The sequence below is a fragment of the Marmota flaviventris genome, chromosome 3 (assembly GCF_047511675.1).
Source record: "Marmota flaviventris isolate mMarFla1 chromosome 3, mMarFla1.hap1, whole genome shotgun sequence".
NCBI lineage: Eukaryota > Metazoa > Chordata > Mammalia > Rodentia > Sciuridae > Marmota > Marmota flaviventris.
Genome location: NC_092500.1, coordinates 67,723,297 through 67,750,390, shown reverse-complemented (window position 1 = coordinate 67,750,390; position 27,094 = coordinate 67,723,297). Strand labels below are relative to the sequence as shown.

The following is a 27,094-nucleotide window of genomic DNA, read 5'->3' as shown; positions in this document are numbered from 1 at the left end:
TGATATAGGTGGCACTGCCATTTTACAGGTGAGAAAACTGAGGCTCAGAGAAGTTAACTCACCTGTCCAAGGTCACATAGCTAATAAATGGTAGAGCAGGGATTCAAACCCAGCAGTCTCCAGAGGCTCTCTACCTCAACAAGCTATGGCTACATATCACAAGGGGTAGGATTTTGCATAAGAAAAGTCAGTGTGGTGTCCTTAAGCAGGAGTTAGAAATGTGGGTTCTAAGCCCGGGCTCTGCCACCAAGCAGCTCTGTGACTCACAGGTGTTAAGACATTGGGTAGGAAAGCACCAGGCGTATGTCAGAGGGAATTTTTGTTAACGTCTAGCCTAAAGAGACAGGGATTTTTTGAGAACTGGGGTGCTTCCCTAGGGTAACTACTTGGGGTCACATGCCAGGAGTTCCTCCATTTCCTCCCTTTCTCCCACGGGTACATAGTAGCATTCCAAGGATATAAGGGCCTGGGCACAAGAGAGAGACTCAGTGACCCAGCAGAGTCAGGAAGACTTCTGGAGTATTAAGGGGGCTGAGAATAAACTTACAAGCCATGGACACCAAGGAGTAGGTCATAGTTGTCGAAGATGGTGGCTGGGGGACCCAGCAGAAGCAGCATCAAATAGATGAGCCCCAAGACAAAGATCATGGCCAACTTGCCGATGCTGCTGATGTGCAGGAAGACAGAGCTGGCCAAAAGACTCAGGAGCATGTTCCCAACGAAGTACTGGGGGAGGGGGCGATGGCAGAGGAAGCGTTGGGTGACAGCAGAGGTACTGGCACCCGGGGCAGGAAGAGCCCTGTACTCCCCTGCCTGACCTATCTTCCCCTTCCACAACCCTCAAACCCCAATATCCCTCACCCTCCATGCCTGGCCTACACCACACTAGGGCCCCTGGTTACTTAGAAGTGTGGGTTCTAAGCCACACTTGGGGAGTCTGGTGAGTTCCTGGGTCCCCAGTGCCAATCATCAGCCTGGCACAGGAGGGCCAAAAAGTGTGCCAGGATACCCCCCTCTGCCTGAACACTGCTTGGACACCTCAGGGAAGCTGCAGGTGGGTGCGGTGCCCTCACACAGGGGAGCATCCAGGCCAAGAGAGTAATTGAGCTGTTGTAGATGGCAGGCAGTGATGTCAGCAGGTGTTAAATTCAGCATCTGGGCTGCACAAGTCCGTATGGGGGTGTGGTCACAGGTGAACTGCAAAAGTCAGGTACATATCAGGGTACAAGGAGGGGAAGGGTTACAAAGGCCATGCCCGGGTGCCTTATATTCCAGGGGCCAAAGTTCTCAGGGGATGACAAGAGGTGGAGGAAATGAAGAAGGAGAATTGGCATTAACCATTCCTCTCATCTATGACAGCAGGCTCCCTGAGGGCAGGAAGCATTCCCAGTGCCAGAGTAGTGCTTGGCACAACGCAGAGGTGGAAGAACTCCCACTGGACTCTTACCATGTTAGCAATAGCAGAAATGAACACAAGGAGGACTGAAAAGATGCCGACTGTGGTGCTATGTGCCCGTGAACGGACAATGCTACGGGACAAACGCTGCAGGGCCTTGGGGAACAGCTGTAGTAGCAAAAGACCAAAAGTTAGAAGCCACATCAGCCAAGAAGGAAGGCCACCCATGGATGGGACACAGAAGGAGAGGAATGACCTTTCCTCCCTCTCCCCATGGGTCCCCCTCCCTACCACCCAAGATCCCTGAGGAAGTCCCCCTACATACGGAACCACAGGAGTATACAGCACAGATCAGCACAGTAACCAGCAACAGCAGGAAGATACTGGCATAAATCCCAAGCATCAGGGTGGAGCTGAGGCAGGGAAAATGTTGCTCAGGAAGATGTGGACACTTTGTCCCAACCCCAGAACAAGCAGGGGTGCAGGCTCCAGGAACTGGGGGCTTGTGTGGGTATTTATGACTATTCCAGGAAGGTTAATGAGGGGCAAGGCTCTCACTGTGGGAAGATGAGGAGCTGGATGAAGCAGATGAAGCAGAAGACCAGCAAGGCACAGGCAACATAGGCTCCGAAGCGGGGATCCACCTTCCGTGAGTACTGAGGGAGAGGGGGCTGAGCTGAGCACTGGGTGTTGCTGCCCTGGGGCAGGCAGGGACAGCAAAGGCAGGGTACTCCTCAAGGGGAGGAGAAACAATTAGACCAATTGATATGAATCTCCACCCTACTGTGCTCCCTCCCCATTCCTCAAAACCCTGTCCTGATCCCTCACCTGTGTTCAACCTTTTCTGCCTGAATCTGCCCTTCCCCCAGCCCTCATCCTTTTGTATCCCCCAAACCTTCTTCTCAAGATCCTCTCTTTGGAAGGTGAGCAGGAACCGGCGCACATGGTCCTTACGCAGCTGATCAATGCTGCGGGCATCGATGGCACGACCCAGGAACTCATCCACCTCATCCTCAGGGTTCAGGGCATCTTGGGCACCCCGGCTGAGGGCAGGGGACATGCTTCACCAAGTGCATGAGCAATAGCATGTGATAAATAGTGAGAGGAGGAGGGCATAGGCAGCAACCAAGCCAGTGCATGTGAGCCACATATGTGGCTCCTGCTCCCACACACATATCAAAAGCCCAGGAAAGAAGGGATCTCAGGTCCTGCAGCTCCAGTCCAGGTGTAAGTACCTTCTCCCTCCTCATCCCCCCTCCTCAACAACCTGACTTACTTGTCTTTGCTGGAATCATCAATGCCCTGGAGAAGGGAACAGAGTGTGAATGAGGGGAGGGGCCACCACCCTCACCTCTGCAGTCCCTTCTCCCATTCCCAACACTGGGTAGAGGGTGTCCCCACATATGCTTTTGGGTACATGGGACCCCAGAGATGAACCATTCTCCTGACCCCAATAGAAAGCACACATGAAGTTGGCAGCTGTAGGAAGGAGGGGGGTGCAGTGTTGAAGGAAACAAAAAAGTGAGGCCCCATGTCCTGGTCTCGAGGGTCCCTCACCATCTGGCGGAAAGCTTTGGAGTCCTTGGTCCGGGAGAAAGCACGATCAGGCACCCAGCGGGGCATTAGCCCTTCCATGGAGTTGGCCCGTGTCCGCTGCAGCTTGGCCAGCATGGCCTTCTCCTCTTTCTGTGAGGGCAGTGCGGATACAGGTTTAGAAGAAGGTCCCCAAGAAGGTCTTTGCCGACTCATCTCTATTTGTCCCTGCTTGCCCTTCCCCCCCAGCCCTGCCTTGGCCCTGACCCTTTTCTGGCTGGCGCCCAGGATGAGGAAAGTCTCAATACGCTGCTCCTTGAGGTATGCATTGCGCTCACCACCACGGCCTGGCTCCACCTCATAGTCCCCATTCAGGTACTGCAGCGTGGCCCGAGTGATGTGGATGCGTCTGTATGGGACAAGGAGGTGAGTCCCTGAATCTCCCACCTCCTTCCCATCCCCTACCACCTGGCTCTTCTACTCACCCAGCCCGGCCCCCTGCCTCCATGTGGTTGGCCAGGGTTACATCGTTGGACCACACATCAAACTGCCATTTCCTCAGGCCAAGGACACCACAGTGTACACGCCCACTGTGGATGCCCACACGCATGTTCACATTCACGCCTGTCACCTCACGCACCAACCTGGGAAGATGCAGCTTGGGATCAGCTCTTGGTACAGTCTTCCCCTCCCCCAGTCCATAACACAGGCAGCCCAGGGGACAAGTACAGATTACACAGTTGCAGGGGACAGAAGCATAGCCTTGGCTGGACATTGGCAGAAGGCTGCACGGGGCTCAAGGACAAAGGTTTGAGAGCTGTGTTAGCAGGGCCTGTAGCATTTTGTGAAACTGAGCTGGCAGAGGAAGAATCACATCTCTCACCCTCAGCCTGCTCAGCTGGCATTTTCTGCAGCCCCATTCCCCACCACCCAGCTCCCTGCACCCTCCAGGCTGGTTGGAGTCTAGAGGTGCCACATGGGTCTTCACACAGACCGGAGAAAGAGCCAAGGCTGAGGAAAATTCCTGAAGACACATTAAAGAGTAGGAATAGTATGGGACACCCACAATTCCAGGAATCCTGGGAAGGGAGCACTGCTTACGAGATGGCCTCGATCATGTCCACCCCCATCTCCACACAGCAATGGGCATGATCTGCTCGGGCCTCTGGCAGCCCTGACACACAGTAGTAACAATCCCCTAAGATTTTGATCCTGAGGCAATGATTTTCCTGAAGGGGAAGAGGTAAAGGAAAGGGTCACCTTTACTCTCCTACCCACTCAGCCTACCTGGCTCACCGCCCTCACTGTACCCTATCTGCCACCCACACCCCCAGCTGCCACAGGCAAAGCTGGGCTCTCACCACAACTGGCACCACCCCAAGCCCCAGCACCCTCACCGCGGCCAGCTTGTCAAACCGGGCAAAGAGCTCATTCAAGGTCATGACCAGCTCCTGAGCAGTGCACTGAGAGGCCAGGCTGGTGAAGCCCTCAATGTCCGCAAACAGGATGCTGTGAACAACAGCAAAGGATAGGTGGGCCATGCAGCCCTCAAAGTCTCCCAGAACCTCCCACCCCTCCTGGTATCCTCCTATCCCTGCCCTACCTGACGTTGTCATGCTTCTGGATGTAGATCTTGTGGAACATCATGTCTTCTTTTTTTGTGTTGATGTCTTCTTTCATCTCCATGGCAACATGCTGGGGCAACACCGAGAGCAGCAGCCGCTCCTAGACCAGTGGTTCCAACAGGGCACTGCTATCCTCTTTACAATTCTTCCTAATCCTTCCACATTATCTCTGGGAACCTGAACTTCCCTTCTGGACTGTGACCCAACACTGTCCACCAGAGTCCTCAGCAGTCTTCCATCCCAGCCCTCTCTAATCAACCCTCACTCAATCTCCCAAATGCACTCCTGTCTACTCCCACCCTTGGACAAGACAGAACCCCAGTGTCACAGAGCCTCTGTGATGCACAGTCCAGGAGGAACTATTCACAGAGTTCCACAGACTTGAACAAGCAGCAGATCCAATCTGTAAGCTATTGGGGAATTAGGAGGGGAACACTGGTCAGGGGAAACAGCTCCCACCTGCTGCCGATTCTCATGCTGCAGGTGCAGACGAGCCTGGATATAACCGCGGGTCTCCTGAAAGGCCTGGCGCTGAGACACCTCAGCTGGGTAGTGTGTGCAGATGCCAATGACGTTGGTGCAGAGGAACAGCACCACATTAGCACCAAGCTGCAGGATGGTGGCAGAGGCAGATGGGTGAGCACCCACCCCAACACACATACACACACACACACACACACATGCACACATACAACTTGCTAGGCTTTCTCTAAATGTATCCCTTTGAGAGAGAAGCCATAGTCCTGCACCCTCTCTGTCCCCATCCTTGAAACATATCTCTCCCATTCCTCAAGGACTTCACATCCTGGCCCTCTGCCTGGGTCACTCCATGACTAAAAAGGTAATATTATCACAGCATCTGGGAACAGGAGCACCAACTAGGACCAGGTAGGTCATGGTGCCCACCTCAGCTCCCTATGATCCCCTGCCTCACAAACACCCAAAAGAAAGACAAAGGCTGCTCCCCCTACATGGGATTCTCCTTACAGAAGAATAGCACCCACAAGGGCTGGGGCTGTAGCTCAGTGGCAGAGAGCTTGCCTAATAGCATGTGTGAGGCACTGGGTTCAATCCTTAATACCACATAAAAATAAATAAATAAAATAAAGGCATTCTATCCATCTACAACTAAAAAAAAAAAAAGAATAGCACCCAGGAGGCCTGAGCTCTCTCCATCCTCCTCTGAGTGGCCCAGGACAAGTCACCTCATCTCTGGGCCTCTGTTTGCTCATCTATAACTCAAACAGGGAAGAATAAGAAGATCTCTAAAACTTTGGCTGCCACTTAATGATAAATTTGTTTAAAAGAGGCTGTGTAGTTTCTCTTGCCATTAAAATAATAACACAACTATTGTTTAATGCCTAACTGATTTTGAATTTTGATCTTGTGTAGAAAATAATTTAGACTGGTATATTATTTTGGTAATGTAGTCTATTATAAAGTTCAATACAGCATAAAAATCCCTTGATTAATAAAAAAAATTTCTAAAGTCTCTCCCTGCCCTGCATACTGAATAACAATAATGACCATTATTACCATTATTATTCTTATTATTATTAATTATTATTATTATTACCACCACTATAGCTGGTTTGTTGGCCATCTGCAACATGCCAGGATTCTATGGACACTTCCTATACATTAATTTATGCATTTCTTACAACTCTATGAATTGACAATATCCCATTTTATTTATTTGTTTTGGGTACTGGGGATTGAATCCCAGGGCACTTTACCACTAAGCTACATTCCTATTTATTTATTTATTTACTTACTTACTTACTTACTTATTTTAAATTTTGAGACAGGGTCTGCCTAGGTTGTGAGTGTCTCATTAAATTGCTGAGATTAGCCTTGAACTTGTAATACTCCTGACTCAGCCTACCGAGTTGCTGGGATTACAGGGGTACACCACCACAGCAACAGCATCCCATTTTAAAGGTGAGGATCTCAGAGTACAGAGAAGTTTGGTAACCTGCGCAAGATCACACAGTTGGTGTGGCTGGTATGGGACTTGAGCCCAGGACAGTTAGACTCCAAAGCCTGTGTTCCAACCTAGTGCATTCCAGGTTTCCAAGAGTCCTCCTTGTTCCACTCAAGCTCAAGGCCAAGCTCAGAACCCAGGCTTGGGAGTCATCAATTCCACTATACAAAGAACCCTCTATAACTGGGGATGAGGTACCTCCATGTCTGGCTACCCCCAAGGTATAACTCCCCCCACACACACTAGATCCTGCTGGGCCCTGCCAGGTCCCACACCAAGGCCCCCACCTTAGGCATGGTCAGCCCTCATCATTATCATTGGCTGGCTGGAGAGCAAATCCAAGAAAAGCTGGCCTCAGTGCTTTTGGAAACTAGGGGGTTAACCTGGCACTTACAGCTCCACCCCAGAGCTGGATGGGGCAGGGCTCTGGTCCAGGAGAAGGGAGGGAAAGCTTACCAACTGATCTGAACCAAAACTAGTCCTACAGACTTCAAAAGGTCACTCAATTTAGGGGACCTCAGTTTCTTCTATGTAAATTTGAGAAGTAGATTTGACTAACTCCTAGTCATTTTCAGCTGTGACCCCCACAAGACTGGCCTCTCAGCTTTCCTCCCAGTCCAGTGCACAAGGCCCCAGGCCAAATAGACCGAGGTCCCCCTCCCAGCAGCAGGGGTGAAGAGGGGGCACACTCTCTCCCCATGGGGCTTCTAAGAATAGCCCCCAGTGGGGGAGAAGGAAAAGGGGGGCAAATAAGGCAACTTCCCTTCCTGGCCCCAGGAGCCCAAAAGGAAAATGTGAGTCACGGTGGAGGGAAGGGGAAGGGGGATGAGAGACTGAAATAACTGTTCACACACATCCCTGTCCGACTGTGAGAAAAAATGGATGCCAGGACACTGGAGGAGATGCCAGCTGGGCTGGGGTCACCAGGTGACACTGCTCAGTGTGTCTGAATGAGTGAGCTGGGGAGGAAGGTCCTTCTCACTAACATGACTGGGGCTGGATCTGGGAAGGGGCTGACCAAAGGAAGCTCAAAGGAGGTCACAAAACCCCACTCCCTCCAAAAACACACAGGCCCAAATGGGCACAGGGAATTGTTCTCAGCTCATAGGAGGCTATATGAGCAGTCCTGGCCTTACAGATAGGCATAAGGGCAGCACAACTTTCTTCATCACTCCAAAAATGTATTCGCCAAGACCCACAGGATTAGGCCAGGCACCCTTACAGAAGTGGGACGCTGGCAGTTCTGACCTTCCTGAAGCTGAACCTCCCCAATCAGGTACCAGGCCTGGCTCTGGGCATCATGCCAGCAGAGAGCAGAGAAGAGACCCACCCACCTCTGGCCATCCAGAGAGGAACGGGGAAGGAAGGCACCACCTCTAAGCTCCCTCTCCTCCAAGATGGCAGGCCAGCCCCAAAGCCCACCTTAATAGCCTGAAAGAAAAGCTGGGGGACCAGCAAGGGTAGAAGGACCTAGCCCTTTAAGAGGTCCAACAGTGCCCTGTGGGCACGTGTTCCACAAACAAACGGGCTATAAAGCTACTTTTAAAAAGGTACGTTGTGTTCTGGAGCACAGGCTGGGCGGGGAAGGGCATCATGCCAGAGCACCTAGCTCCTCACCCTGGGAGCCCCAGGCAACTTCCTCTCCATGGTCAGACCAGGGTGGGCCACAAACCACAAGCCCTGGGCAAGGCAGAGGCTAGTCCCTCACACACTGAGGGAAGTAGAGGACAGCACTCAAGATTGGTGGCAATGATTGCCCATACGGAGTGCTGACTAGGGGAGTGTACCAACAGCAGCCTGGCCTTTGCACCACAGCAGGGGATAACATGAGAACCCATCAACATGTCTCTCTGAAAGGAGCTTCCCAAAAATCCTATAGCACTCCCCATAGCTCACTGCCACAAGTGGGAACCCTGACCTGTTAGGTCCTACTCCACTCAGAGAAGGGTAAAGTCCTCACAGCAATACCATGATACAAGCTATTTTTACCCTGGTTTTACAGACTGGGAAACGAAGCCTGGAGAGGCAAGTTAGTTGTCTAAGATCCCACAGAGCAGAATGCAACACACTGGACAACCAGTCTACCTGCAACCACACCCTTATTCTCACTTCCATGTGGTGATACTGAGCCCCACTTACCCACACTCAGCACCCCAAGACAGTATCCAGCACATACAGAGAACCTCAGAGCAAGATTGTGGACCAAGATGTGTGGACATTAGACTCTGGTGTTCCTCTCTTCTCTAGTATAATTCCATTCAAATCACCCCCAGCCCAGGGGAAACCCAAGCTCTCTACCTTCCCTGTTGTCTCAGAAACAGCCTTAGTCTAGGAGAGAGGTGACTCCTTCTTTACCAATTCTATCCAAAACTTGTTCTTCCCTTCAGATCATCACCTAGAACTATTCTTCAGGGATGGTACCAGGGCCTGAGTCTCAAGGGTCAACTTGGGGACAGAGGATACAACCTGCACAATCTTCTCAGTTCCACCGTAGCCCAGGGTCTAAACATCACATCCCCACCTCAAGCCCCACATTGTGTCTCTCTACAGGCTACATTATTTCAGTAGGCTCAGGCCAAAGAGCTGGAGACTGTGATCTATGGTGACAGACTACAGGCCTGGGTTCTGGAATCCTCCCTCCTCTCAGCAGCATCCCCTGCCACAGATTCCAACTGGAGTGGCATTCCTCAAACCTGGCCTCCCAGCTAGAAATCCCCACACTCGGGATCCACCCATGACTCCCCTACCCTTCATTACCAAGTCTCCTTGCCATTCCTATCCAAGTGCTCTCCACACCCACCTGCTTCCAGAGGAAGGTGTCACCACGGTTGAGTTGCCAGGCCAAGATCAAATGCAACGTGGAGAGGCCCAGTCCACTGAGCACAGCAGCCCGCATGCGGATGGGTAGGAGTGTGTAGGTGATGTAGACGAAAAACAAGGGGCACCAGAGGCCTGCCGAGGGGCTGTGCGGGTTGGCTGCCAGGGCACCCCCGACCTGCACAGCCGCCAGGATGCCCAGCACCACGTAACTCACCACCCACATGGAGTCCTGGCGGAAACTGTGTCGGTTACATACCACCATGAGTACCACAAAGAGGGTGGCAGCACAGGCCAGCAGGGCCACGTAGGCAGGCTGAGGGCGTGTGGGTGCTGCGTGGAAAATGAGCAGCACCACCATGAGCAGCACAAGCACCGCCATCAGCAGCGTCAGGCTGCTCTGGTTCATCTGGAAGAAGTAGCGCTGGTACAGGCGCTCCAGCTTAGCTGAGCGGAACTGCTTTGACTGGAACACCTGCACCAGACGGCGCCAGCAGGATCGCCTGCTCCTGGGTGCCACATCAGGTACCACCTCAGCTGTTCCAACTGCTGCTGTCACCTCAGTGTCCTCAAAGCCCAGGGCCACTGCCCGCAACCCCAGCTCCACGCCTTTGCCTGGGCCTGCCCTCCGGATGAAGGCCTCATCCTGCCAGGGGCACCGAGCAGGAGCTGCAGGGGTGGGGCTGGGTGGCTCTGCATCCTGGAGGCAGCTCATATAGTGGGGTGTACAGAAGCCACTGGACCGAGTCCCACGGCGTGGGCGCTTCTGCCCATTGCGTTCACCCCAGGCTGTTTTCCGTTCATCCACTTTGGGAACCAGGAGACCACTAAACCATGACATGCTGCTGGAAAGAAAGGCATAAGATGGTCTTAACAACACCATCAGGGCTTCTGCCACCTGTAATAGTGCATCACCTGAACACTTCCCACAGCCCAGCTAAGCACTTCATATACATCATTCTCATAAAATTACTTTGAAGTAGGCAGTGGCATCCCCATTCAACAGGCGAGAAACCATGACACCGGGAGATGAAGAAACTTCCCCAAGATCCAGCAACCACAAAAGTGCGAAAACCAAGATTCTAAGCCAAAGCCAGCATACTTAACAATTCACCTCTCCCCTAAAGGCACTGATTTCCTGGTGGTCACAAACACAAGAGCCCATGTCAAGGGGTGAAGCAACCCATAGTTCAGGAGAACTGCAAGGAATAGTCCATACCCTGAGCATGGAAGGCAATCACCACCTGCCACCAGTAGATTACTGCCACTGGTGTCCCAGTGGGGCCAAAGCTTCTGACTTTTCATCAGAAAGTATATTTCAATGCAACATCTGTTGATTTTTTTAACACTGGCAACTAATCCACATTTTCAACACTGCAAGCCAAATAAATCATGTCTCTGGAATGAGCTCTGCCTGCGAGCTGCCCATCAGTGACCTCTGTACTAAAGGGAATCTCTTTCCACATCCTTCCTCATCATTCAGATACCCATGGCACATTTCACCAAGCTAAATTCAACTTTCCAGTCAGGTCATAGCTTAAGTATAACTTCCTCAGGGAAGAATTCCCAGCTCTCCCACCCAAACTAAGTTTGGTCCCTTACCTCTGTACATTTCCTCCATAATAATTATTGCAATTATAATTAAATAATTCCTTGTGTAATGCCCACAAAGCAGAAGGCAGACTGGGACTTCTCTGCATGCCCCTCTACCTAAAGCTTTGTGAGGGCAGAGATTAACTCAATTTTATTCATCACTTTTATCACCAGAGCCATGTAGTAGACCCGTCTTATAGTAGGGACTCGATAAATACATATTGAAAAGATAGAAAGCAAGCAAGCTTAAGGACATGGAAATGAAGCAGCTAATAATGATAGTCCTGACTCTATCTTTCTCACTCCACCTAGTCACATTAGCTTCTTTGCTGGGACTCGTGTTCCCCCACCTGGAACAAGAGCTCCTCTAGGTCAGAGCCCAAATGTCCCCCTTATCAGTGAGGCTCTCTCTAACCACATTATAATAGCAACTCCCTTTCCTGGGGCTCCCTATCTCTCTTCCCAGCTTTATACTTTCTCTTACTCCTCAGCTCTTATCAGCAACTGCCATTCTATGTATTTTTCTTATTTGTTCATTGTCTCTCCTAACTGGAATGTCAATTTCATGAAGGCAAGAATTTGGGCCTGTTTTGCTCACTCATGATCCTCAACACTTAGTAGGATGTAAATAAATATTAAGTGGATGGATGAATTATACCCCCCATAAACTTTCTCTGCCTTTTCAAATGCTTAATTCCACCTGATTTCCATTAAAACATTGTGAAGTGGCCACCTGGGGTACAAGACAAATTCAACAGAAAAAAATAAAAGCCGAAGTCCATGCCAGTTTTATATGTCTGGCCCAAGCTACAGAGATCCTAGGTAACCAAATCAGTCTTAGATCCCAGGTTTCCCGGAGGGACGAGCTTTGGACTGGGGTGGGAAGACTCCATGACAATAGCTCTAACATGTCTCCTGACTGAGCCCAGGTCAGGAGTAGATGAACATGAAAGAACTGTCACCTGTGGATGCCCATATTCCCACCAGGGCCACATACCTCCATGTCCACAGGGCACCCTGAGGGGCCCCTTGTACTTAAACCTGCTGAGCAAACAGCACTGACATTTGTACTCACTAGGGAACTGGAAGGAAGTGTACCCAGTGCTTGCCCCAGGTGGCCACAGAACCAGACACTCATGCCAGATGAGCAGCACTCCAGACACCCAAGGGCCCAAAAAGCAGAAGGCAGGCTGGGACTTCTCTGCACACCCCAAAACCTCCATCTCCTTCTCCTCAGCCAAGTTCTGTTGGCATCCCTTCTCCTATATTCCATACAGCAGCATGCCCTTCAAACTCGAATCACCAACAGTGTCATCTGGAAGGACAGATCAAGACTACAAGACTTTTGGTCAGGCTGGCATTTGGAAAAGGTCACCAAAGGAAGCCTGGCATTTGACAATATTTCATTAGAAGCACCTTTGGTGTGAGACCAGGTTTCAAACCTTAGTGTGATTATTTGCTAGCTACTCCACCTGGGACAAGTTACTTAACCTCCCTGCATCAGTTTCTTCATCTATAAAATGGGAATAATAATGGTCCTGGGGAAAGAACCTAATAATACCTGTCATATAGTTCACACTTGGTAAATATTAGTTCTTCTCCCCACCCCACAACACTTTGAACCCAAACCTCTGCCGATGTCCAAGAGATGGAAAGACTAAAGTCATAAGTAAGAAAACACATCCTTTCAGCCAGTCAGATGCTTAGTTCTATCAGTCCCTGTGTCCTTAGTTGTCAGTCCCCAGAGCTGCTGGGGATAGAACCCAGGCTGAGCAGGTTTCCCACCCCACCCCCACGACATTTTGTTTCAGCCTCTTTCCATTCACCAGTCCCCTGCCCTGTTCTTATCTCCAACCACCACTGCCTCATACCTCTGTTCCCAAAGGACCTTTTCTGGCCATGTTCCCAGCCCCCTGGAAGCACATTTGAGCATCTGGCTCATACCCACAGAGGAAGGGGCAGACACTGTCCAGGGGAACATATCACCCTTCCAAGAACACTGTGTGACCCCACAAGGGAATAGCTTCAGAGCTCTGTAACTGTCCAACCAACTGCAACAATCCCACCCTGGGCTCCACTGCAGGCACTGCCCATCCTGGAGAACTTGCTGGACTCCCAGCACTCCTGGCACCCTATGGCAAGCTTAGTATGGCAAGAAATATGGGAGGTCACTGTTCCAAGCCACAAAACTTCTCTATACAGTCCCTCAACCCTCCCTGTCCAAAAACCCATCACTATGAATACCTGGAGCACAGACCACCTCCCTTACCAGCAATCAGAGTTTGACCCTTGCATCTCTGACCTCCTTTCCTGAGTCTTGGACCCTTTTCTCCCACATGGATCTGCTGCTCCTGGCATCACCAACTCCTACAAGTGGAGCTATGTCCCACTCAGCCCTGAGTCCCAGGCCCAGTGCCTCCCAGACCTCAAGTCCCTCCCAAATCATGATGCTTCCATGAGACCAGAGTCTGAAGAAAGCCAAGGCCCGGCCCCAAGGATGGCTCTGCCCACTGCTTGGCTCAATCCTCTTCCTGGCCACCTCTCATCGATCCCATCCCCAGGGGCCATCTGCCCCTGCCCTCCTTGGCAAAAGAAGGCTCCAGGGGTTTTAAAACAACTTCAGAAAGTTCATGGCAAAAAAAGCGCCCAGGCGGGGCCCAACAGTGCCAGCACCACCCACCATGCTGAGACGTGGGCCTCAATTCCAGGCCTTTCCAGATGTAGAGGCTTCCCCAAGGCCTGTATCTGTAGGTTCAGCACTGCCTCTTCCTCCCTTTCCAGCTCTCCCTAAGGACTGCAAAGGGTTCCTACATCCAGCCCCAACCATACAACCCACCAGGGTCTTCCAGCTCACAGTGGGACTCTGGCAAGGAAGAGGAAGGTCTTAGGAAAGGGTCTCTCACCACCTAATTCCACCTCTGGCTTTTAGGTCGCCCCCACACCTCTAAGTTTGCTCTGAATACAGTTTACCTTCCCTGCAGCAGGCCTTGGGAGAAAGAGGAGAATGACACCACCCCTTTCATTCCAAAGGCTTGGGGTGAGGGCAGGGTGGGAGCCTACCGCAGAGAGCCTCCCTCTCCTCTAAACACAATCACACTCTACCCTAAACTTAGAGACTCACCCCTCGGCCCCGCTGCCAAACCCACAGGCCAGCCCCTCCCCCAGTACACGCTTCTCCCCCACTTTAGGACAAGCCTGGAAACTCCAGCGAGTGGAGGAAGGGAAGCGTGTGGCGGGGAGAGAGGGTGGGGACCCTCCGGCCGGGACCGAGGACTCCTTCATCCCCCATCTCCAGCACTTCTCTTTACCAGCCCCATTGCCTCGGGTCCCCCCACACACCCCAAATAGTCGAGACTGCCCATCTCCGGATTCGCTGCACCCACCCCAAAAAAAAAAAAAAAAAAAACTCGTCGGGAGCCGCGCCGGGGTGCCTCTGCTCCAGCCCCGCAGCCCGAGTGCCGGCGTGACCACTTCCCCAGCTCTGCTCCCGCGGGCTCACCTGCCGGCTTGGGTCGGCGCCTCCCCGGGGCCCCCGCCCCGCCGCCCCTGCGGGCTCCGGCCGGCCGGCCGGCCGTCCCGCGGTCCTGCTCCGTGTCCGCGCGTCCCGGCCGTCCCGCCCGCCGTCCAGCCGTCCGAGCGGCCCTCGCCCCCTCCCTTGTTGTCCAGCGCAGCCGCCCTCTACCCCGGATCCAGAAGTCCCCTCCCCGCCGGCTCCCGGACTCCCCGCCTTAAAGGCACAAGCTCCTTTTGTCTGGGCACCCCCTCCCCCTCCCCAGGAGCGGGGGGCAGAGTTGCCCATTCCCCTTCCGAGGAACCGGGTCGTCAAAATGGGGGAAGACCGAAGAATGGGACCCCTCCCTTCGCGCGCCCCTTCCTCTCCTCCGGCCTCTTCCTCCCCCAGTCTTGGGAAAACAAGCGGCTACTGTTCTGGGATCAAGACCCGGGAGGGGAGGGAGCTAAGCACTGTTCCCCCATCCCTTCACCCCGGAGCAGCATCCTCCGGCATTCCAGCCCACCCTCGGCCCAGGGGTCCGCGCGCCACAAACCCACCCTCACACTGCGAAAATGCCACACCCGCCCAACGAGGGTCGGCTTCCTTCCTGTTGGGGTCCCCAGGGGTTGAGCGGGAGCCCAGAGCCCACTCCTCACCCCTCCTTTCCACTCTGCCCCAGCCCCCACCCCGCCGTGCCCGCCCTCCCTTTGGCGGCCTCGCTCCCTCCCGCCGGAACTCAGTTTAATAATTAATTAAAATTTCATTCCACAAGGCGCCAGGTGTGTGCGGCCTGCTTGCCGACACACCACTTCTTTCCTCTCCCCGGCAGCCCTAGGGGGGCATCGTCCCCGAAGGGAACCTGCTGCGCCCAGGGCACAGAAGGGGGATGTGGGAAGAGGCATTTTAGACGTCGCCCTCTGGCCTTACGCTCCCTGAGTGGCCCTTTCCCCACACCTCCTCGCACCTGCCAACTTGCAGAGAGTCCCTCCCCGGGCACCTTTTACCCAAAGGTTTGTGCTTCTCGGCTGGGGTGAGGGGCGGGGTGTGCATTGCTAGGTACAAGAGCCGAGAAATTGTTTGGGGCTTTTATTTATTTCCCGTTTGAAGCAGCTGCCCAAGTTACCTGGGAGATGGAAAAATTATATGAAAGCTCCTTTAACTCTTTGAGGGTTAGAATGATGGTGGAACCAGAAAATAGAGGAGGGTTAATTCCAAGGCTGTGGGTGAGGCTGACTTAAGAGGCAGTACCATTCCTCCAGAGCTGGGAAGAAGGCAGCCTGCCAGGCTTCCCTATGAGCCCCTACCCCGCCTGCGTCCCAGCCCAGGGGGCCCCCAGTTCCCTCAGCCAGACCTGTAGCTCCTCCTTCCATTTTAGCCCCGCCAGCCCCTTCCCCACCCAATATCCCACTGCTTACCCCAGTCCTCTTCCTGGCTGATACCCCAAGCTGCTGCTTCCTCAGACTCAGCCCTCCTTATACGCTTGTCCTTCAAGGCCCTAATTTGTCCACTCCAAATCCTCACCAGGATTCCTAAGCCCAGAAGAGAGCTTGAAATAAGGAAGACAGGGGAAGAGTTAGGAAGTTTCCATCACTTATTAGCTATATATCACTTCAAAGGATATACCTTGGATAAATAATACTTACTCTGTTGGAGCCTCAGCTATAAAATGGGGATAAAACCATCTACCCTTTCTCACAGGGTTTCAAGATCAGATAGCAAAATGTTGGTTATAATTTGAAAATGGGAAATGAAAATAAGAAAGTGGTAGTTTATTCTACCATATATGATTGGCAGTTGTGCAAGCCTGGCCGCTAATTTGACCTTTGGGGACTCTTTGCCTGATTTCTCCCTTCAAATAGGCAGTGTTCTTCCCACTATCAAAATTTCCTGGGCTGGGGCTGGGGCTCAGCGGCAGCACATTTGCCTGGCATGTGTGAAGCACTGGGTTCGATTCTGAGCACCGCATATAAATAAATAGAATACAGGTCTATCAACAACTTAAAATTAAAAAAAAAAAAAATTCCTCTCAGCAGGCACGGTTCCATGAGCCTGTAATCCCAGTGGCTGTGGAAGCTGAGGCAGGAGAATCCGGAGTTCAAAGCCAGCCTCAGCAACAGTGAGGCACTAAGCAATTCAGTGAGACCCTATCTCTAAATAAAATACAAAAATTGTCTGGGGATGAGGCTCAGTGGTGGAGTGGCCCTGAATTCAATCCCCAGTACCAAAAAAAAAAAAAAATCCTCTCCAACTTGAATCAAATATCTACCATTTACCTCTTGTAATGTGTTTATGGGCTACAGAGGGAAATACAAGAAACAATTAAGGTAAAGAAACATAGGGGAGGAATTGGAGATACAGTGCAAAGATACAGTGTTTTGCATGTGTGTGAGACCCTGGGCTCCATTCCCAGTACTGTCAAAAAAAAAAAAGGGTGTATAAAATGAAATTTTGTATTTTGGAATGGAAGATTTTGTCCTTTATTTTATCTTGGGATGAAAAAAATTGCACACTAATCAAAGAAGCTGGAAAAAATATTGTTCTGTGTCCTTCTCTGGGTAGATTAAGGCTGCTTCTACCCTAGTGGACAGCAGGTAGGTTAGTCTGGACCCCTGCGCTCCATTTTCAGTTCCTGGAGGGCAGGGCCACTATCAGCACCTTTCCTGTATCCCAACCATCAAATCTGTTTCTAGGACTGTAGATTGTTGGGACCTTTAAAATGATTCTAGTCCTTTAATCCATAGATAGGAAACACAAGCTAGTGCTAGGCATGTGGGAAATGCTCAATTATTGAATGTTTAAATTTGTAAACTAGCCTGTTGAAATAAGGAAGACAGGGGGAAGACAGCTACTCAGAAGGCTAAGGCAGGAGGGTCACAAGTTCCAGTGAAACCCTATCTTAAATTTTTTAAAAAAGAGGATGTAACTCAGAAGTAAAGTGCCCCTGAGTTCAATCTGTAGGGTATTTAAGCAGTAAGGAGTCTTAAAGATGATCTAATTCAGCTGCTATACTTTTAGTAGTTAGTAATTATAATAACAAACATTTGTATAACATTGACTATGTGCCGAGTATTCTCCTAGACCCTTAACATTAAATAACTCATTTAAGCCAGATGCAGTGGCACAAGCCTGTAACCCAGCAATTCAGGAGGCTATTTCAGGAAGCTCCCAAATTCAAAGCCAGTTTAGGCAGACTTAGCAAGACCCTGCCTCAAAATTCATAAAATAAATAAATAATAATTAAGAAATAACCAATTTACTCTTCAAAACACTTCTGATGCTATTACCTTCTCCAGCTTGAAGATGATACAAATAAGGCATAGAGAGGTTCAACAATTTCTTCAAGATAAGATAGTAATAGATTCAGTAATAGATTCAGATTATGATCCCTTGCAATCTGGCAAAAGATTTGTAACCACTCTGTTACAGTGATTACAAAAAAAAAAAAAATCAAGCCTTTGAGATGTGAGAAGACTTACTCAGTCACACAGACAGTTGGTGACTTGAGTTGAACCATAACTTATATCCACTGGCCCAAATTCACTGCTCTTTTTATTCTGCTTTACCATAATTATGTCTGTGTATATCACAGACATTCTTCTACTGGCTTTGTCCCCATTTGGCTATGGGGAATACTTTTAGGGGCAGTGGGCCCTTGATCTCTAGCTTCTGTGACCCAGAAAGTATGAAAACTACTGCCATTAGCAACTACAAAGTGCCAGAGAGTCCTCAGACCAGCAGGTTAGGGTCTGGGTCTTTTGCTGTCTGTCCTCTTCCATGACAGAGGGATTGCCAATTCTGAACATGTTTCAACCAAATCCTGTGTCTCTGAAATTCATTCAGGTTGTTAGAAAGGTTTGTAGGGGAATAGCTGGATAGGAAACATAGAATCTCTAAGGTGGGTTTTCAGCCTTACCCTGAGCCCTTCAAAAAAACAATAGCCTTAGCAGAATATGATGAAATATTAATGTATTACAATAATTCAGTACATAATTTTGTCCTGTGACAGATCTAATAAAGTCTAGAATAGCAGGCACCACAAGTTTTAGAAAATAATATGGAAAAACCCTAAAATGGAGAAAATTATATCCGTTTTTTTCTTTGAACTGAAATAAGTTGGTTATTATTCAATTTCCCATGGCAGTGCCCCTTTACCCAGCTTGTGAAACACCAACTCTGCTGAGCTGAGTTTGAAAATAATTGCAGTAAGTAAAATATTCAGAAAGGACCTCCTTATCCCAGGGTAAAGAATAAACAATAAATCAGGGATTCATTGAAAAGTTTTAACCTTGACAAAGAAAAAGAAAAATAGAGGCAGTCAGCTGAAACTGTCTTTATTTCTCCAAGTCTAGCTTGGTCTCAATGGCCATTTTGGTTTTTTATAATACAGACCACAGTCATAGAGGGATGTATTCTCAACCTCTCATTTTCAGGAAGAGGAAATTCCTACTTGGAGCATGTATTATATGTAAATGCAAGTTCCATAAAGCTCTAAGTGTATCTGGACAGCACTCTATAAATACGCAGTGCTGAAAACACCCTGTAATGTAACATGAATAGGCTTTAGTCCCCTGAGCATTCCATGGGTTGTTTGAATAACAGCTAAATTTTGACAATGCAAAAAAACATTCCCTAACTTTTCTGCTTCAAAGATCAGATTTCTGCACATTTTATTTTCTGAAAGTAAAAAAGATCTGTAAGGGCTGAGGCTGTATGTAGCTCAGAGGTAAAGTGCTTGCGTAACATGTGCTAGGCCCTGGGTTCAATCCCCAGCACTGCAAAAAGAGAAATATATAAGCCAGGTGTGGTGATACATACCTATAAGCCCAGCTACATGAGAGGCAGAGGCAGAAGGAACATAAGTGTAAGGTCACCCTGGGTAACTTAGTGAGACCTTGTCTCAAGATATAAAAAGGGATAGGGGGATGTAGCTCGGTGGTTAAGTGTCCCTGTATCCTGGTACCACAAAGGAAAAAAAAATGTAAAATCAACCCATATTCATTTAAACCAGCAAATATACCCTGTCCATTTCATCACCCCTAACACGATTTCTGTCACTACTAGAACCACTCAGAGACTCTTAACTTCCTCTAGGATCCAGAATTGGTATACTACTTGGCCAATCCTAGTCCCACAACCTACCTCCCATGTCAACTCCAGAGGGATAACATCCCTTCCCCATCACCTTAGGTCCCCACCATATTCGTGCATTCCACAAACACTTGAGTGTGTTCTATGTCTTAGGCACAGTTTTATTAATAGATGCTGGGGATACAGGAATTAAACTCAGCAGACCCTATTTTCCTGGAGTTTGTCTTCTAGAAACAAATGAATAGATGAGAAGACAGTAAATGATAATCAGTGCTATGGTGACCAATGAACCAGGGATAGATTGGAAGTGACTGGGGGAGAAACCTAGGTTGGGTTGTCAAGAGAGCTGAGGAAATGACATTTACATGGAGACCTGAATGACATGGAGGCAGCCATGCAAAGAATCTGGGTAAAGAGCATTCCAGGCAGAGGGAACAACTAATGCAAAAGCCCTGCAGCAATAACAAGCTCCCTGTGCTCAAGAAACAGAAAGTTAGTGAGGCTGAAAACAGTCGAAGATGAGGTCAGAGAGGGAGGCATGCCCTGGCTAGTGCAGAGGCTCATAGGCCAGGGTAAGGAGTCTGGATCTCATTCAAAGTGTAATGAGAAGCCTTTGGAAGGTGTTAAGCTCGGAAGTGGCATGATCTGATTTATGGTTTTAAAAGATCATGCTGGCTGCTGGGTGGAGAATAAATGGCAGGATCAAGGGATGCAAGAGAAACCACTTAGGAAGCTATTATAGTGGTCCAGGTGAAAAGAACAGTGGCTTGGGAAAGGACTACAATGGTGGGAAGTTAAGGAGTGGAAGCACTCAAGAAATATTGTGGAGTTGGAGTGCCCAGGTGACCTCCTTTGGTTCCCTCTGCATGATTTATTCACATCAAATAATTTTTGACAGGAAACAAACATTTCTTGAGCACCTACTGTGCTAAACACTGGAAATTCCAGTCCAAAAGGGAAGCCACATTCAGCCTCCTTCTGCCTTACTGCCAAGGAAGTTCTCAGGTGAGAATACTATTGACCACCTTGATCCTACCCCATTTGCAAGGTCAGAGGCACTCCCATTGCCCCACTCCCATCCCTGCGCAGTTCCCCAGTGCTGAACTGGGATTGATGGTGTGGGGGAGTGTTTACAGTTAGAGAATTGATGTCATAAAGAGAAGAGTTCAAAGTCCTCTCAAGATCTCAATGCAAAGACCAGGGGAACCCAAAGCTCCCGGAGTGGGGAAAAGGTGCAACCAGGGCCTCGAGGACCAGAGAAACCTCTTGAGGCCCATACCACTGCTGGTCGTTCTCTGGGTGCCCAGAGCCTAGCTTGCCTGAGCCCCACTCAAGCCAGACTTCCTCAGCCTTTTCCCCCCACCCGATTCTGCCACACCAATTTCCCCCACGTCTTTTTGGTAAATTTCTGAGTCTCATGCGCCCTCTGATGGCACATTTATGACACTGCCACCCCTAGTTCATCTCCCAGCATTTCACTACCTCCATCTACTATATGGCTCAGGGGCTGTATGAGAAATTCCAGAAAGCCTGGGAAGGGCTGAGAATGTCATTGCATTGGAAAAAAGGGCTACATCAGCGTTTGAGTCTTCAAGGCATGAGCTAACCCTCCATCTATTCTGTACACAACGTTAGATGAACCTTTGGTTTATGAATCGAATAAACCATTTTTGAGCACCTACTGTCAGCTGACCCCAGTCATCAACAGGTGCAGAGCTGACCCACACTCAGATGATGGGACACTCCCAACTGCCAGCTTTGAGTCTAAGGCTAATGATGTGAAGAAGATAGAACAGGTTAGTATTAATTCTGGTCTCAGCAGCAGGGACAGGAGCTAGAACTAGACTCTTCCTTCCCACTATCCAATTTCCCTTTGTTCCTGCCTGATTTTTAAGCCTGAGTACTCTGGGCCTTTCCATCATTTCTATGAGCAAATCATTCATTATCCTTCCAAAAAAATTGTCTTTTCTGCTCACATTAGTTACAGGCTGTTTCTATTTTTGCAACCAAGAAGATGACTGGTACATTGGATCAAGCCTATCTGAGCCCTATCTGAGCCCTAGTTTCTTCAGTAAAAAGGGATGATACTGGGCTCAGTGGCACACGCCTATAATCTCAAAACTCAGGAGACTGAGGCAGGAGGATCACAAGTTGAGTCCACCTCCACAAATTGGCAAGACAACTTAGTGAGACCCTGTCTCAGAATTTTAAAAGGTTGGGGGGATGACAATGACTTCCATATGCAAGGCTGTTTTTTAGTAGCTTAAAACAACACATGTTTACTAGTTCAGTGGAGTCTGAGCATGGCTAATATAATGCTCTGTTTCATAATCACATAAAACTACAAGCAGGACTGAGGCTGTACTCAGTGGTAAAGTGCTTGCCTCGCATGTATGAGGCACTGGGTTCAATCCTCAGCACCACATAAAATACATAAAGATACTGTGTGTTCATCCACAACTGAATAATTTTTTTTTAACTATAAGCAGGGGGTTAGCTGGGGCTTCAGTTTCATAGGTGGCTAGAATGGGGAAGGATCCAGTTCCAAGCTCATGTGATTGTTGACAGGATTCTGTTACTGGCAGGCTGTTGGACTGAGGGCCTCAGCTCCTTGCCACCTGGGGCTCTCCAATGTGGCAGCTTGCTTCCTCAAAGCCATCAAGAAGAGTGTCTGCTAATAAAACAGAAGCTCTAATCTCATTCACCTTCATCAAAGGGCCATTCAATCACTTTTGCTGTGTTCTGTGGATCAGAAGCAAGTCAGTGGGCCAATTAATACTCAACAGAAGGGAATTAAAGAGGGAATGAATACCAGGAGATGAGGATCATTTGTGGCCATCTTGGTTGGCTTGCCACAGTGAGGTGGCCATTAGTCATCCTTCGGGCCTTGTTCAAAATCCCACTTTCCTCTTGACTTTTTAAGTCCCTCCCAAACCCAAACCCATACCCATCAAAATTAACCCCTTTTACAAATGAGAAAATTTCTGTGTGTGTGTGTGTGTGTGTGTGTGTGTGTGTGTGTGTGTGTGAGAGTTATCAGGGATTGAACCCAGGAGTGCTCCACCACTGCTGAACTACATCCCCAGACCTTTTTATTTTTTATTTTGAGACAGGGTCTCACTAAGTTGTTTAGGACCTTGCTAGGTTGCTGAGGCTGGCCTCCAACTTTGGATCCTCCTGCCCTAGCTTCCTGAGTCACAGGGATTATAGACATGTGCCACTGTGCCTGGCCACAAATGAGGAAATTTTTAAAAATTGTCTATCTATCTATCTATCTACACACACACACACACACACACACACATATAGGTGCTCCTCAGTTTACAGTGGGATTGTGTCCTGATAAACCCACCATAAATTGAAAATATCTTAATTCAAAATGCATTTGACAAATGAGGAAATTTAAAGATGTACTGTGAATTACATGGAATTATTTTCTCTCTCTCTCTCTTTTTTTTTTTTTACTGAGGTTGAAGCCCAGAGCCTTGTGTAGGCTAGGCAAGTAGGCAAGTACTCTACCACTGAGCCACACCCCCAGTCTGGAATTTTTTGTGGGGTTGACTGGAGAATGAACCCAGCAGCGTTCTCCCACTGCACTATATCCACAGCCCTTATTGTATTTTTATTTTGAGACGGTGCCTCACTAACTTGCCCAGACTTCCCTGGAACTTGTGATCCTCCTGCCTCAGCCTCTGGAGAGGCTGGAATTATAGGTGTCCATTACCTCACCCTGCTGCGATCCCAGATTTAAGACAAACAAAAATAGGGACATTAATGGGGCAATTGGGGAACTTTAGGTTAGATATTAGTGTATTGTTTCCCAAGTATGGTAACTGTCTTGGTTATATAGAAATTACCCTGTCTGGGGAATGTATGATGAAGTGTTTAGGAATGAAGTTGATATCTGCAACTCAGATGGTTCAGCAAAACCAAAGAGAAAAAGCAAATGTAGGAACAATAACAGCTAATAAATCTAGGTGAAAGGTAGATATGCAATCACTGTATTATTCTTGCCAGTTTTCTGTAAGTTTAAATTTTTTTAAGATAGAAAGTTAAGGAAATGCCAAGCCTTCTAAGTTTTGATACCAGCAGGAAAGTACTCCAAAAGAGGAAAATAACAGTATACTGTGGTTCCCCTAAATTTCCAATTTCCCACAGAGGAAGGGTGGAGGGTATGACCATGAATACCTACTCTACCCAATCAGCATCATGAATGCCGGATACCAGCAAGGCAGGCCTACTGAGTAATATTTATTCAGAAATAATTTGATATTTGACATTTTCCCAAAAACATCAAATTTGTCATGGAATTTTTTTTTTTTTTTGTACCAGAGATTAAACCAGGGGCACTTAACCACTGAGCCACATCCCTAGCCCTTTCTTATATTTTATTTAGAGACAGGGTGTCACTGAGTTGGTTACAGCCTCACTAGGCTGGCATTGAACTCCCAATCCTCCTGCTTCAGCCTCCTGAGCCACTGGGATTATAGGCATGTGCCATCCCACCTGGATGTCGTGGAACATTTTGTTGTTGTTGTTGTCAGTTGACCTTTATTTTATTTATATGCAATGCTGAGAATTGAACCCAGTGCCTCACACATGCTAGGCAAGCACTCTATCACTGAGCAACAAACCCACTCCTATCTTGGAAATTTTTTTTTAATATTTTTTTTAGTTGTCAATGGACCTTTATTTAATTAATTTGTTTACTTATATGCAGGTGCTAAGGATCGAACCCAGGGCCTCACACATGCCAGGCAACTGCTTTACCCCTGAGCAACATCCCTGCTGTCTTGGAAATTTTAACAATTTTGTTCACCTTCTTAATTTTTTTTTAAGTTGGAGATGGACACAATACTCTGTTTTATTTATTTATTTTTATGTGGTGCTAAGGATTGAACCCAGTGTCTCACAGGTGCTAGGCAAGCATTCTACCACTGAGCTACAACCCCAGCTTGACCTTATTAAATTTTTAAAAAAATTTTTGCAGTTGAATTGCTTTTCACTGAATAAGGTCATGATAATCTTTTTAGTGCTTAGAACATCTGAAAGTCATAATGTAACCCCACACTCACCCCAGACAAGCAGGCTGGGAGCCCTAGCTCCTAAGGCAGGAAAACCAGGAAACTACACAAGGTGACTGGAAAACTGTTTTTTAAAAAAGCCCTTTAGAATTGGTAGCAGTTATGTGGGAGGCAAGCAAAGGGCCCCAGTCTGGGAGTCCAGGAATGAAGCTAGTGGCAGTATGGATGGAAACTTTGTAATTCAGTCTACCCTGAGCTGGGTTTGTTGTTACTGTTGTTTTAATTATTTTTTAATTGTAGATGGACACAATAACTTTATTTTATTTAGTTATTTTTATGTGGTGTTAAGGATCAAACCCAGGGCCTCACACGTGCAATTAAAGTGTTCTACCACTGAGCCACACCCCCAGACCTGGGTTTTATTTTGTTGGTTTGTTTCTTTTGGTGCTGAAGGTTAAATACTCTGGGCTGTTTTATAGTTCATGTATTTTCATTGTTTATTTTCTTTCTGTGCTTCCTTAATATTAGTAAAGCTTTTTTTGTTTACACTCAGCTATGTTGAAAAAAATCAAGACAAGAAGATTATGTCTTTTGGGGCAGAGGTCTAAAGGGGAGGGAGCCTTCCAGAGTAGAATCCTTGGGCAAGTGTGTTTTACAGAAAATCTATTTACCTCCCCCCCCATCCTCCTCCTGCTCTTTCCCTTTTCTGGGTTACCCCCTCCTCCTGACACACACCCTATATCCTTTCCAGTGTGGTATAATGAACAGATCAGTCTGGGCTCTGCAGTCAAGGGCACTGGGACTTCAACTAGTTAGAATGTGACATGGACAAACCTCAAAACTGATTCTTCCTGCCAGATGCATGCCTGTAATCTCAGTGGTTTGGAAGACTGAGGCAGGAGGATGGTGAGTTCAAAGCCAGCTGAGTAACTTGGTGAGATCCGAAGCAACTCATCAAGACCCTTACTCTAAATAAAATATTAAAAAGGGATGGGGATACGGCTCAGAGGTTAAGAGCCCCTGGGTTCAATCTCCAGTATAAAATAAATAAACACACACACACACACACACATTTCCTTTTAACAAATATTCACTAATGCCAGCTAGGCTGCAAGCACAATTTAGATGCTAGGGATACAGTGGAAAGCAAAGACTGACCAGGTTTCTGCTCGCATGCAACTTGCACTGTAGTCCAGGGAGGCAGACAATAGAGATATACACAAATGAGTAAGAAAAGTATACAGCATGAAAAGTATGTTGTGGAATCTGGCTACATTCTATGATTCCAATTACATGATATTCTGGAAAAAGCAAAACTATGGAGACAGTAAAAAGATCAGTAGTCTCCAGGAGCTGGGGGAAAAGAAGGAGTGAAGAGGTGAAGTACAGAAGATGTTTAGCAAGGTGAAATTATACTGTACTGGTAGGTAGATGTCATTATACATTTGTCCAAACCCACAGAGTATTCAACACCAAGAATGAACCCTAGCGTAAACTTTAGATTTTGAGTGATAATGATGTGTTGGTATAGATTGATTTTAACAAATTTACCATGCTGGTATTGGATACTGACATTGGGAGAGGCTGGGCATGTGTGGGGGCAGAGCATAAATGGGAGTTCTTAACTTTCTGCTCAATTTTGCTATGAATTTAAAACTATTCTAAAAAATAAAGTCTATTTTTTATAAAGTGTGCTGCAGAAAATTCACGTGTGATAAAGGGTAACTAAAGGCATTTACTTCTAGGTAGGGTGAAAAAGAAAGTTCTAAGACTGTTTTCTTGTGTATAAAATTTGTCTTCACATTTGTTGCTTTGAAGTTGAAATAATATGCACATTAAAATGGCTCTTAAATTGCTCTCTCTCTCTTCTCATGTGAAAAAATATGGAAGAGTATACATAATGTATTGGTAAGCACCCCCACTGACCCCTGCCAACTAGCATTCAGGCCCTGGTGTAACTTCTATTCAATGCTCTGAGTGTGGCCTGAACCCTTAAGAATAAATTGCAGCAAACGTGATGAGATGTCACTTTCAAAATTAGGTTATAAAGAGACTTTTATTCCCACCTCCACTCCTCTCAGAAATAAGCTTCCATGCTGTGAATCGCCTTATCAAAGAGATCCAGATGGCAAGGAACTGATGAATCCAGCCAACAGTCTACAAGGACCTAAGCGAGTGAGGTCTCACAACTATTGGATATAATGTGTGTTCACTGCGTGGTCCTCAGCTGGATACTGATTGGGATTTATCAGCCGTAAAAGACATTAGGAGGCTAACTGGGAGGATTCAAATATTGACTAGAAAATAAAAATGAATGAAATGGAAAGGTGAAGATCATTGATTAAAAAAAAAGCAAGTTCAAAACAGCATGTTTATTATGATCTCATTTTGTAAAAACAGAAAACAAGGCTGAGGTTGTAGCTCAGTGATAGAGCGCTTGCCTAATATGTGTGAGGCACTGGGTTTGATTCTCAGCACCACATATAAATAAAGATCATTGATAACAGAAACATTTAAAAAATTTTTTAGAAAAACAAAAAC

General features: G+C 48.0%; 1 protein-coding gene across 5 annotated transcripts in view; it reads right to left on the bottom strand.

The window, feature by feature from the left end:
* Positions 1–27,094, bottom strand: part of Adcy6 (adenylate cyclase 6) — a 42,318-nt gene that overhangs the window by 6,084 nt on the left and 9,140 nt on the right. The window contains exons 1-16 of one of the 5 annotated variants that reach the window (XM_027949896.3): positions 14,448–14,582; positions 9,339–10,200; positions 5,014–5,163; positions 4,533–4,654; positions 4,327–4,438; positions 4,031–4,158; positions 3,415–3,573; positions 3,197–3,338; positions 2,954–3,082; positions 2,673–2,698; positions 2,292–2,439; positions 1,955–2,052; positions 1,722–1,809; positions 1,448–1,564; positions 1,039–1,197; positions 548–726 (exon numbers count right to left, since the gene is read on the bottom strand). In XM_027949896.3, the coding sequence (XP_027805697.3) occupies positions 548–726; positions 1,039–1,197; positions 1,448–1,564; positions 1,722–1,809; positions 1,955–2,052; positions 2,292–2,439; positions 2,673–2,698; positions 2,954–3,082; positions 3,197–3,338; positions 3,415–3,573; positions 4,031–4,158; positions 4,327–4,438; positions 4,533–4,654; positions 5,014–5,163; positions 9,339–10,196 (2,615 nt within the window). In that variant the 5' untranslated portion in view covers positions 10,197–10,200; positions 14,448–14,582. Of the gene's footprint in view, positions 1–547; positions 727–1,038; positions 1,198–1,447; positions 1,565–1,721; positions 1,810–1,954; positions 2,053–2,291; positions 2,440–2,672; positions 2,699–2,953; positions 3,083–3,196; positions 3,339–3,414; positions 3,574–4,030; positions 4,159–4,326; positions 4,439–4,532; positions 4,655–5,013; positions 5,164–9,338; positions 10,201–13,217; positions 13,356–14,447; positions 14,583–27,094 lie in introns of those variants that run through there. The other 4 variants (XM_071609925.1, XM_071609924.1, XM_071609923.1 and 1 more) reach the window with 4 other exon arrangements.